Here is a 13,940-nt window from a genome sequence, read left to right as displayed (position 1 = left end):
CCCATTAATTATTTACCCTAGACAATGCATCAGTACCCTTCAAGTAGACGACAAACATGCTCATCAAACCTTTTCCGCATAGATTCCAATTATTATTTTCTACAACATGAAAAATCTGGTGTACATGACAATCATTGTAATCCACATCTACTGACACCTTTCCAAAACTGATCCTTACATCATCATATGCCTTTAATTTTTTTTTCTTTCAATACCAGTGGATAAACCTAACGCAAGGGCTTATCTACAGATCAAGTGTTAACCGCAGCACCAAAATCCACCTCAAAAGGAACTGATTTCCCCATTATGAGTAAATTAACATTCTTTGTCACTACATGTATAGCGCAAACTAATAAAAGCTGTTCGGCAGTTTCACTGGCAACGACTACATCTAATACCTTTGACATTGTTTCTTTTCTATTATCATATTGATTTTGCACTGATCTCTCATAACTATTGCTATCTTTTCTTGTGAACTTACTCGTTTTAAGTGTCCCTTTCTCGCACACTGATTACAAGTCATAAGTCTTCAACGATAATTCACACTTTTTTTATGGCATTCACAATGCTTACATAATACCGACTTGTACCAGAACAGATTTCTTGGAACAAGAGCCTTTTCAAGGTTCAAAACTTTTTCTGAAATTTGTGTGGAAGTCACAGCCTTTAAATCTAAATTCTCTGTCACTAAATTTGCAAAATGGGCTTCATTTTCTGAAGATATAAACAACTGAACTCTCCCATACGCATGAAACTGCCCCTGAAAATCATAGGTTTAAGCCAAAGACTTAATATCAGCATCAGAGAGAACCATAGAGAGGGCCGACTTCCTATGTGCAGCGTAATTTGGCCGCCATTTTGATTATGTGTAACTGGAACTGCAGTGACAGCAACGTTTTGTAAACAAACATGCTCTGAGTGCATTGCAACCCACTGTAGGGCCAACAGTTTGTCTTTATGCTGGAACACAGCAAACTGCCAATGTTTATTTATTTGACAGTTCTTATGATTGTTCATTTTATGGGCGTATATCAGAAAATAAGGGTACAAATAAGCCTATATAAGTATGTAACAGTAAGAGGACCACTCAGATACATCACAGCCAAATGTGACTAGATCAGCAGAACAGACTTTGCTCCAAATAATACCTATTTAGGTAATTCCTTGGTGGGATAAAAATTTTATTCTTCTCCGATATTCTTACAGGCATGTATGTGGTATATTTATAAACCAAAATAACCCATAAATGTTTAAACAGTTTTATTCAAAGTTCTGTAAAATAAAATAAAAATAACCCTTGGAAAATTGTTTAAACAATTTTATTCAAAGTTCTGTAAAATAATACATATTTGCAAACATTTAGGCTATGTAAAATTACCTGTGAAAGGACTGCATCTGGAAAAGTAATTATTGTACTTTAATGTCATTAAATGATGGCAGATATAATATGCCTTAGGAGAAGAACATGCTAGCAAAATGTCAAGCTTGCGCAAATACCCTGCCTTAGCAAAATATGCACAAAATGCTATGCCTGTGTACAACCTATTGGAAATAGGTAGTATTTAAATAATTATTACGTACCACCACCAAAAGCATCAACACATACGCATACCACACATTGTTTAGCATTAAAATCACCACCAGTCCACCACCAAAAGTATTAACACACACCAAGCTTAATCGAGTTAGACAGGGCTGGGCTATACTTATCTGCCAGTGTGAAGACCTGTTAACAAAATATCCTACTCATTGGATTAATATGAATTCATTTATGGGATATTTTCAACAGTTTTCTGTTTTACGTAATTTTTCTTTGGATGCTTTATTCTTGATTTTCAATTGATATTTTAGTCTCATTGTAATATACAAGTGCTTCATAAACTGTACACTTTGAGAACATGAAGGTGTACACGAAAGATCACAGTTGACATTGCGTCTTTAGCAACCTCCAGTTACACATAATCAAAATGGCCGCCGGCGCTCAACCAATTACAATGCAGCCCATAGGAATTCGTCCCTCTCTATGGTTCTCTCTGACCAGCATACAAATCTTGCTATGACTCACCTATTCTTTTTTCTTCCTTAGCTGGAAAGCAAGCAAACTACGGTGATACTGGATTTTTACATAATAATGGGCTTTAAGTAAAGCTTTTAAATCAATATATGCGGTAAATCTGGTGGAGAAATATTCCATAACACCTTAAAAATATCATTTCCAATGAACACCAACAGGAAATTTTTCTTTCGGCCCGTTTCAGTCACTTACACATGAGCAAAATTTTCTTCCAACAAACTTAACCACAATTCAAAAGAAATCTTAGATGGTTAAAAAGATCAGTTTCAATATGTTTACTGACCATGTTACATGAAGCACTGGATATCAGCTTAATATAAAAAAAACGAAACCTTCAATATTTAATGAAAACCATAGGTTGCAGCAGACCCTCAGTATTCATTTATGGTTACAGCAGTTATCAACTGCATAACCAAGGAACTTTTAGCAATCAACAAAGTAGTATAACATATCAAGCCTAAAAGTATATTCACTCTTATAAACAATGTGCTCAGGCTATATCAAACTAATTTATAATTCCCGGTACAGCAACACAACAAATTGCACAGCCAGGAAACAGATGCAACATAATCAGGTTTTAGCCCACCAAATTTAGCCCAGATTAGCTACTTAATGGTCAATAAAACAAAGCTACCTTAACTTGACTGGCAAACAATACCTCACAACTGCAAAGATAAAGATGATCATGTCACTGCTTCCCTCTTTCCCAGGCTACAAGCTACAGCAGTAGGCTAATGGTAATTCCCTTCCTGCCATGTGAACTCTTACAGGTTCCTGATGCCGGCAATTCTCTTTGGAAACTTCTCAAAAAAAAAAAAAAAAAAACTTACGACATCATCCTGGTACTGAAAGTAAAATCTGGAACTTATTTGCCAGATGTTATTATCCTTGGATAATTGGAAACGAAGTCCCAGTGATCCATAACACTATATCTTGAACCAATGCAATGCAGCAGCCGTCAGCCATCTCAGTTTGTCAACCACAACCTCCAAAAGAGAACAAGCATATCTGCAAGCGCAGTGACCACATATCGTACTTTGCAAGGACAATAAATTTTCTCAAGGAATTATGCTGGCAGCTAAAAGGGTAGCTAGGTAACATCTTCCCAAACAATTCTTTTATTTTAATCATATAAAACACTGCTACACACACCCAGTGGACATTCCCGGTGATTATTTGTACCTTGGTTTTCTAGCTCTCCCTGCTTACCAGTCAGACAGCATCCATTCCCCCAATTTTGGCCAATCTGCTAGTTTAGAGCATACAAACACAACAATCTAACAGAGCCAAGAACACTTGTGGAATCTTAACCCATTCTATACTACTAAATGGGTTAACAATATGATAGATTTTAGTACTAGAGCTTCCTGATTTAATGATGCTATCCAATCAGAGAGCTGGCTTCTTACTTTAATTGTCTTTCCAACTAAGCTACGATTTGGGTACAAGCACATCAGTTCAGTACTAGAGTTCCATAATGTGTGGGGAAAGTGAGGAATGTAGGGATATTACTCCACCTGAGGAAGAGCAAACCCCTCACCTTCAAGAGCAACAAGATCATCATTCTCTCAGCTGAACATTCACCTGGTTGTCCATTGAGCGCCTAGTACAAGGCTACTGTGAGCCATTGCTTCACATCAGTGAAAAAATTAAATTTTTTACTGTTATTTTCCAAATATTGTTTTATGCCGATAACCACAAAAATAAAGAGTTCTTACACGAGTATAGTAATATGAAAAGTAAAATGGTAAGTACCATTTTTCACTGATAAAATATTCCATGTCACTGTACTCGTCTTATATTATAGAGAAGTATACTGTATAGGAAATTATAACTCACTTTACTAATAGGTAACATATTATGAATCAGGAGTCTTCAACTCAAATAAAAACTTTGGTTCGAAAGTTCTATGAACTCCATGAAGATATTTAATGAAATTAATTCTCAGAAAATAATAGCATAATTTTCATATTAAATGAACTCTCTACTTTCTATAGGTCTCTTGGCTTGAAATCATATTTCTTGTTCTACTAAAGCATCTTACTTCAGTATGATCAAAAACGTAACATCTTACCACTCTAAAGTCGTAAGAATTTATGAATCAAAAGGCTTAGTACACGCCATTCCATTTGAGATTAACTACTGTACACGTTCATATTAAAACTCGCTATATAAACATACATGTGCAGAACACTACAATACATTTGAGTTAAAGCCCAACACACTAGTTTTGAAATGTAAATGTACGTTGCAAAGTGTTTTGAAACGAACAAGTATTTGAAGCAGCTGGCAAGCCTTTATTTCCAAACTATGCTTTTTATTGCTGTGTAGAACCTTGTACCCAAATGCATGAGAATATATAAACATTTCAAATTCTGTTCTTTCTTTAGTTACGTAAATTATTCATGAATGCTCTGAACTTTGAAATGGGTTAGTTACATACAAGTTGTCCACATACAAATTATTCAGTTATTTTATTTTAACTGTATGTCCCAGTTATAAGCAGCAATTCCTGTTAGTTATTTGTCAAAAAAAAACCCTTGAATTCATTGATGTAGAAATAATTATAAATGTTGGTCTTGATGTGTTTGTATGTTGTAGTTTTTTTAAAAATGTGGAGCTAAGTTGTTTTATAGTACTGAAGTATTCTTCTAGATAAAGCTGCCTGTTTATTTTTCAGAGAAAGTTGCAAGGTGGACACTCCATTTGTGAAGACCTATGCAACACTTGGTTACTTGTAGCACCAGTATCCTGCTCAAGCCATGAAGGGCCTGAGCTGAGTCAATGGCAAAAATGAGCTGTTGTGGATGTGGCCTGGCTGTACTTGGCTAAGCAGGATAGGAAGGGCCATTTTGTTGGGCTGAACAGGAACAGAGGGACATTTGTGAGTAGTGTACCTTCACAAGAGAAACCAGTTTGAAGCGACAGGTCTGGACTCAGCGAAGAAACTTGGAGTGGTTTGATGAGAATGATTGGGCTACTTCTGGGTAGTACTTGATCTGCAGTATGTCCACCTGAGGCTGAGTGCCCATAGCTGAGCCCTTGTAAGGCACCGCCAGGTGGGTATACCCAAGATGCAGGTAATAGGAAGGATGTGAAGAATTGATGGTAAAGAAGCAAAAAGCTAACCTGATTTTGGCACTGGGGAGGAGTGATGCGATGCAACTTAGTTCATCGTGTGGGGACTGCTAAACAAGTTGTTTCTGATGACCTCTTGACTTTTTCATTTTTGTAACAAAGTGCTTGCATCGCAATGGTAAATCATATCAAATTTCAATTTTGTCAAGATTTTGACCTCATACCACTTAAGTTAAGATTATCCGAACCAGCTTGTCAAAATGAGAGGATGGGTCAGACCCCCACGACCGTGGCCATCAGAGCTAGTGAGCTTTACATTATCCTTTCCAGCTATGGAAGAGGTATCTTGATGGCAATGAATAGGCTACAAGTAGGATGGTGTAAAGTAAGAGATGGTAAAGAATGGAAACCGAATGGAAACCTTGTAAAGAGGCATAATTGATATTTGACAGATAGTGAGAGAGGTCTGCCACTCCCAAAGGGACCTCTGGCCTTTTCAGTGCCCCCATGGACAAGAAAGTGAGCTTCAAAATGTGAGCCCTGTATTGGAGAAGCACAGCAAGGACATAGCCATGGCTTCTGTTGCCTTGGTGCATATTCATTTCATGTGCGACAAAGATGGTTGAAATGAAGATCAAGACTTTAGTGTAACCATTTATACAAGAAACATGTAATACCTTGGCAAGGTATAATAAACTATGGAAAAAGACTCTTGCAGGTTTTCATCCTGTAATTTACTGACTTGCATATGTGTAAAAGGACAGTACCTTGGTCTTAAAACCACTATGTCAGAAAATTCAAGTTGCATTAGCATAGCATTCTTCAGTATTAGATAAAAGTGGCACAAAAGTAAACCTAGACAAAATCATGAACTTAATGTAACTTAGATCACCTACGTAGACAGGTTAAACATCAATAGAGAAGCATAGACTGTTATTGTTCATTCCAGTTACTTTCATGCTAGGGATGCGACAGTTGTAGGAGGCTGACTGCTAGGTATGAGTGTGTATATAATTGTTTCATGTTGTCTTGAGTGGTATATCTGTCTGTGCATAGCGTCTTCAAAAACACACAAGCGAGAGCATTTGAAAATGGGCTTACACTCTTAATTGAAAGATAGTGCATTCCCAATGAATTTTCATCAAGGGCACTCAAGTGTAGCTCTTGTGTAGCAAAGAATGAAGTTCTGAGTAAGTAAAACGAATTAAAAATCTCAAGTAGGGAAAATGTCATGGAAATGATTACAATCTCTCATTTTTATGATAAAAATGTTATTATAAAAGAGTTAAATTTTATTGCTTTACTAGGTTAGATTTCAGGAAAGTGAAAGCTCATGTGAAATATGAATATGACAGCTACCAAAGTGCTTAAGCCTACCTTGAGACGAAGCCCAGCTCTCGCCTCTGTGTGTGGTTTATCAGTGCGCCATTGCAGACAGGAAAATCAACCTCTAGCTAAAATCTCTATTGTAGCTGATACTTAGATTATTCATACAGTTGCCATTATATGTAAATTTACATAGAAACCTTTATTCACCTTGGATAATTAAGGTTGATCATTACGTTAATGTTGAAAACAATTATATCAACTGCCATTGCTCCAATCTGTGTATTTCAATATGAATGAGAATGATAAGTCTGAAGAATGTTATTATTGGTAGTTATACTGTTTTCACAAAACATTAAAATGTAGATGGCTCATGTATTTCTTAAGATCACTTGACCTTCACCCATTTGTGTGTGGCCGTAGAAGCCATATTCTCGGTGGACCAAGACATGCATCATATTATAAAAGTTGTGGAAGCGTCGCGAAGACTGGCGATTTCTGGAACTCATCATTCATTCCATATCAAGTAGGAGGATCCTCTGTAACAAGTGCAAAATATAAGTCACTAAGCTACAATATTTTTTCTTTCTGACTTAGTTAACACTTCATACTGTATTTTCAATGCGCACTGTATGTAGATGCAATAATTTCTTTTAAAGACCTACAGTTAAATGATGCTGCTCCATTATGAAGTGAGGGGATCCATTGCTGCTGTAATTCCTGAAATCGTCAAACTTTTGATGCACCTTTTCTTTGCTGTTGTTGCCACCACACGTGAAGCTATTTTCGATACAGATATGTTTATAAAAAATATATGTAGTCTGTTACATTTACTGTTATATTGGCAGATCTAATTTAGTGGAGGGATCTAACACTTATTGAAATTCTCCATCTTTGGTTTTATCATCTGCTCCATGGCAATCATCTTTTGCGTTTGCCTCCTTCATCAGAACATATCCTAAATAAATTCAAAGGATATTTGTCACTTAGAAAATCTATAATTCCATTTTCTGCTGTTTCCTGTAAACTCTGTTATCATGCGTGATGAGCTGACTCGAGCACAATGATTTATTTCACTGTTGAGGACAATAGTTCCAGGTCCTGCTCCTTTAGGCAAAGAAAGCTTATTTTGCTTTTCTATTGTACATCGTTTCACCTATGAATAAATTAAGTTACTCATGTGTACAGTCTTTCAAGTTCCTTTTGCAGTCTTATCATATTGCATTCACAGAAATTTTAGAGACCAAAAAAATCTGTTTTCGAGTCTACAAGTAATGTCTTTTAAAAATATTTTCCCCCTTCACCACTGTCTTTATCAAGAATTAAAAAACACTTTAAGATATGTCAGACAGAACGTTCATACATTGCCTTGAACGTGTCACAACAAGGCAAGACAACAAGAAAACGTAATAAAAACATACCTCTATGAATTCTCCTTCCTTGTGAGACAAAAAAAGGGGGACCGGCCTTTATGGAATATTAGATTATGTCGAATCTCGAGGCAAACCTCCTTATTAGCAATGGCATAAGAAACAGAAATCCTGTGCAGTGCCATCTCAAGAATTTTAGGAGTAGGCCTACATTATTCACCATCATATCCATAGCCGATATCTCAAGCTGAAATTTTTCTTGCATCACAGTCTGTATTCCTCTCTAAGAAGCCTTCCTTTAACAGATGGTTAAAATGCATAACATACAGAGTGTGTAACTCTTTTGGTTTAGTTTTGTATTCCCTAACAATTCTTAGTCCTTGTCATCCCAGTGGATAAGATTTTCATGCAATTGTAATGGTACTAGGTGTCTAAAAGAGATACTTATGAGCAAAATACATTAACGATATTTCTACTGACTTAATGATTAGAAACAAAACAAAATAACATTATTTGTCAAAGAAAATACCGAAAACAGTAAATATCTATCCAAATATACCTACATTAAGAAATTGTCCAGCTGTTTTAATGTAAGAAAAATGTATTGTATACATAGCCTACCACACTATCTCATGGAAAAACAATAAATGTAATTTAAGGTCGAATGAAGCTATTATAGCACACAGAAATGAAATATGGGTAAATAAATATAAAGTAATACTTAATCACCATTCCTTGTGTTTGTTACACATATATATCTTCATTTACACAATGCTGATTAAATAAAAGGTAAAATATTTTCCTAGTCCCTTGATGATTTCATTACTTGACTGTACAAAATGCAGATTGCTCTCATTCTTGCCAGGATTTCCACAATGCTGTGTCAGTCAAAAGTTTTTTCAGAAGAGACAACCTGAAAGTAAACTTGCCTGTAAGCTTCTTTGCAGGAGAAGGAGTAAACAGACCATATAAATGGACAAAGTACCACTGGAGTACTAAAGGGGAAATGAGAAAGTTAACAGTCCCTGGAGGAAGGAGTAAGTCACCACCTGGATTAGACAAATCCATCTGCAAGAATAGAAGACAAGTCCCCAGGTAAATAATGATGTAATGGTGTGTAAGTTGAGGGACTTGAGATTGTTTTAAAAGCCCTAGATGTCTACATTAAGGGACATAAACTTTTGTACAGTACTGATTTATGCATCCCTGATATTGTACTGTGGCAAGAGATTTAGATGTTGATCCATGCAGAAGAGTAAACAGTGGCTCTCCTAGAAATTTAGGATATCTGAAAGCTGTGTCAGGAAGACAAATATATTATGCTAAACCCAATAGTCTGTACGCCAAAATTCAAAACGAGAGATAGCTGTTTAAAAGTGACCTGGAGCAACTATAGCTAAGGATTTAGTTGCTATAGTACCTGTACTGCCTGAGTTATCCTGAAAATTTCTTGTACTTATATCACGTACAAATACAAATTTCTTGTACTTATATCATGTACAAATACAAATTTCTTGTACTTATATCATGTACAAATACAAATTTCTTGTACTTATATCAGGTACAAATTTGCATCCAAGCCCCCCTTCATAATGATCACTTTCTGTCAATGAATGAGATTCCCAACATCATAGGAGGCTAAGGAGAGCCATCACAAGGTTAAAAGTATGCTGGTATGCTTATGGGACAATAGGTAACACATTTAATTAAAAACAAAATTCTGCAATGTTACTCAATCTACACGTTGCTTGTCTAGTCAGCCAACAGGAAACATCCAACTACACATTCCTCGAGCTATGGTTCTCTACCCGAGGATGATATGCGAAACTGAACTGGATGATTAAAGGAATTATACAAAAACTGTACATCCTTCTTCGTTCCAACTATTTACTGTCTATTTATTGGGCCTCTGTAATTGTTGTTGACAACTGTTTAAGGGAAATCTTTTGACATTTTAAGTTTTCGCATACAAAACATTGTCTTAGAGACCTTTACGTTTCAGTCTGAAGTATAAACTGAGTACCCACATTTACCTGGAGGAGAAAGAAGATTCTGTTACTTGAGGGCTCACCCTTGATCTAACATTAACGATCATGTGTCCCTCAACTATTTCTATCACTATGAGACGGTACATTCGTTATGTGAAGGCAATATTATGGCTGTGTCACATTATTTTCAGCTCATATTATTCATGGTATGCTTCAATCATTTCTCAAACCTGATATTCTCTTTTCAAAATTTACATTATAAACTGTGGTTGAAAGCCAGTTAAATAAAGCTGGAAATACAATCTTGTTTTAATTTCTGTACAATTTATTGAACTGATTCAGAGTCCAGACAAGGAGGTTTCTAAAGCCTGAATGATTCTCTACACATACTAAATGAAGGGCTTCAGCTATGCAGTGGTTAAGGTGGTAGCAAGCTTTCTTCAATCATATTTCACCTGTGAGGAAGGCAACAGTACTGTTCAGTTCAATCTGCTAATTAGTCATGTTCCTCATTCCACATATGAGTACATCACTAAAAGCATAACTTATAATTGTACAACTTCCCTCCTTGAGAAATTACATAATTCCTACCCAGTTAAGGGTATTGGAACCACAATCTGAAAACAGTATACACCAACATCTCCAAGCACTCTCACTACTTGGCAACGACTGTGACCTCAGAGCTGTTTCTGCTGAGGAGAGCTTGTGAGAGGGTGCGAAAGAAAGAGCAGGAAGACAAGTACTGCTAGTTTATTGATTGTTGTTGTTGATTAAGATGGCCTTATGCCAGCACGGGCTCTTGCTCATGGAGCAGCCCGAAAGTCATTTTTTGATATGAAGGTGAAATTAAGGATATGTAGGTGGTTGCTTTATTTGTGATTGGTGGCCATGCCAGTGAGTGGTGTGAAATGAAAGATTAACAGGCGAGATTACAAACCTCTTTGAGCTCTAAAGCACCCGTCAGTTGGAGAGAAAGAGCGAGTCCTGGTAAGTGGTAGATAGCCAGTAAGGAAAATGTGAATTATTAATCGTCGAAGAAAAATCTGAAAAAACAGAAAATCTATGGAGATTTAATACCATATTTAACTTACTTTGGAAAACAGAAAAAAGCATCGATCTTTTAGTGGTAGGGATCGATGGAGGAAAGGAAGAATTTGAAGCTTTAGAGAAAGCAACACAAACAGAAGTAACAGCTTAAGTGGTAGTTAGAGCGATAGGTGGAAATTTTCGGTCGTTAGACATTAGGCGGCCGAAAAGAGGAGAAAAGAAGGGCTTTTAGGAGGAGATAGGAGTTAGTCGCCAATCAACGGATTGACTACTATCAGAGAGATCGTGACGGAGTTGCTGTCTGAGGAAATCGTCGGAGATGGAAATGCCATATTGTTTGTGGATTTCTTTCAGATAACCACCTAAAAATTTCCAATCGTTTTTAGGGTTATATCCCCACTCCCATCTCACCTGAAAAGCTTATTGATGTTGTTGTTTTAGATTTAGCTGGCCTTGTGCCAGCACGGGCTCTTGCTCCTAGAGCAGCCCGTAAAGTTTATTGATTCTTGTTTTAGATTTAGCTGGCCTTGTGCCAGCACGGGCTCTTGCTCCTAGAGCAGCCCGTAAAGGTTTATTGATGTTCTTGTTGTTTTAGATTTAGCTGGCCTTGTGCCAGCACGGGCTCTTGCTCCTAGAGCAGCCCGCAAAGGTTTATTGATATTGATGTTGTTGTTTTAGATTTAGCTGGCCTTGTGCCAGCATGGGGCTCTTGCTTCTCGAGCAGCCCGTAACGGGTTTATTGATGTTGTTTTAGATTTAGCTGGCCTTGTGCCAGCACGGGCTCTTGCTCCTAGAGCAGCCCGTAAGGTTTATTGGTGTTGTTGTTTTAGATTTAGCTGGCCTTGTGCCAGCACGGGCTCTTGCTCCTAGAGCAGCCCGTAATGTTTATTGATGTTGTTTTAGATTTAGCTGGCCTTGTGCCAGCACGGGCTCTTGCTTCTAGAGCAGCCCGTAAAGTTTATTGAGGAAGCGACCAGCTTATAAAGCGGCGTGCGGACGTCGGCGTATACGTGGACGCCAGTACAAAATTTACAAGTGACCCGAGGTCAAAACAATTTCTCTACACAAAACAGGACAGGTACATATAGATAACAGGATGATTAACAACAGCTGATTAGACACAAAAAATACTCTGACACATATACTATGTATAAGGGCAAATGAACAGGTAATAAATGTACGAATTACAATAATGATAATAAGGCTGAGTACTGCGACCTCGGGTCAGCTGTGAAGGCACCGTAGAAAACGGGAGGTTCATCACAGAGAACCCATTGAGCAGAGACTTTACAAGCTGACAAACAAATCTCAATGACAGAGATCTGTTTGGGACTGTTGGTGTAAAACTTATGACCAGACTTCAGCTCTTGAAGTTGCTCAAAGAAATTCCAAGTTCTACTTGGAATCATCATCCGTTAATGCTTCAGTGGGCAACACACTTATCAGCTCTACTTCGTTTTGAGACTGCTCTGCAGATGTATCAGAGTAAGTATTTCTTTGTGGCTAGAACTGTCATTCCAAACCTAAATGACCTGCTAAAGACTTAAGTTGTAATAATTACAGGTAGAAATGCCACTGCTATAGTGTGTGGGTCCAGTCAGTCAACAACCGCACCAACCTTGTTGTTTGCCTCACGCAGTTTTGGATGTACCACTCAATGAAATGTCTATAAGGTTTTAGTGATACAAGCAACTTTGGAAGTTTCATCTGTGGCAAGAATGTGAAATGATATAGGCTTCATGTAGTTCTAGCTAAAGATAGTTTTAGAAAATCCTTCTTGTCACTTTTAGAATGTAACGTTATCTAATTTAACCTTTAGTGATGAGAGGTCTCGCTCTACAAGCCCAGATATGAACTGGATTAGTGATGATCAGTGGGCTAGTAGTACAAGCCCGACAACTTACCCTTTAGTTTGCAACAACTTTTAATACTTTATTAAACTTTCCTTTGCTTTGACCAGCACTTCGCTTTCTTAAATGACCAGATAACCGTTTCACAATCTTAGAGTAATCCACAACCCCTGTTAACCCCTATTCCCCTAAAATAAAGATATAAAATGTCTGGCAAAGGATATCATTCCGTGATTTGGGCTTGTTCAGGAGACATCTGATTCATTAGCAAAGATGTGCCGTTCACCCAAGTTCTTTGCACTTTGGTAAAAGCGCAAGAGTTATCAGAAACATGGGTTCACAGAAGCAATTTCGTTCTGATTTTGAAATGTTAGATTATCTGTTTACCTTGTCTTCTGAAGGTGCCGATAATGAAGATAATGATAGTGATGAAAATGATGAGAACCATCTTAACAGGTTTCCCTAGAGGACAATGCGAGTGATTCGTTCGATTACGTTCACGAGGATAGTGACCCTAACATCAAGAGGAATTTATGACCCAGACACAGTTGGTGATCAAAATGAGAAAGGTGATGATCATGAAGGAAGTAATGTGGGTGGTGATTCTGGATGGAAAGAGTGTTGTGAGAGTAATAATTGCCTGACCTGATATAATGTGGTGGAATTTAAAAAAACACAAAAACAATACACAACACAGATACACAGAACATATAACCACATACAATACTCACTCTGATCCTCGGTTGCTGGAGATGGAGGAGAGGTCCACGGTCGCCAACACAGTAGACAAAATTACACAAACAAAACCGAAAAACAGACTTTCAACCAAAAAAAACAGCAAAAAGAAAGAGACACATGCACAGACAACAATGACATCCAACAGAAAACACACGACTCAAGAAACATACAATAATCCACCATCAATGTCCGCCTTGCACAGAACTCAGCTCAAGACTCCCTCAAAACCGAAAAAAACTCCCTTGACATTTGCACAGACAGACAGCACCGTAAACAAACTCGAACTAAAGACCCTCATCCCTCTTCCAACAACCGAAACACTCATTAACGACAACTACACTCGCGCTCTCTCTCTCTCTCTCTCTCTCTCTCTCTCTCTCTCTCTCTCTCTCTCTCTCTCTCTCTCTCTCTCTCTCTCTCTCTCTCTCACTCAAAACTTACGTTACTTTACAAAACTATCTTAACGGCA

The 13,940-nt window shown here is 37.4% G+C and overlaps 1 protein-coding gene across 31 annotated transcripts in view; it reads left to right on the top strand.

Moving 5' to 3' along the window:
• Positions 1 to 7,659, top strand: part of LOC136836319 (regulator of G-protein signaling 9) — a 1,320,722-nt gene extending 1,313,063 nt beyond the window's left edge. For all 31 annotated transcript variants that reach the window (XM_067100474.1, XM_067100467.1, XM_067100472.1 and 28 more), the window contains one exon: positions 4,755 to 7,659. In XM_067100474.1, coding sequence (XP_066956575.1) covers positions 4,755 to 4,815 — 61 coding nt within the window. In that variant the 3' untranslated portion in view covers positions 4,816 to 7,659. The remainder of the gene's footprint in view (positions 1 to 4,754) is intronic.
• Positions 7,660 to 13,940: the final 6,281 nt, after the last annotated feature.

Source organism: Macrobrachium rosenbergii, chromosome 56 (genome assembly GCF_040412425.1).
Source record: "Macrobrachium rosenbergii isolate ZJJX-2024 chromosome 56, ASM4041242v1, whole genome shotgun sequence".
Lineage (NCBI taxonomy): Eukaryota > Metazoa > Arthropoda > Malacostraca > Decapoda > Palaemonidae > Macrobrachium > Macrobrachium rosenbergii.
Note: the sequence above shows the minus strand (reverse complement) of the source record. Positions and strands in the feature narration are given on the sequence as shown.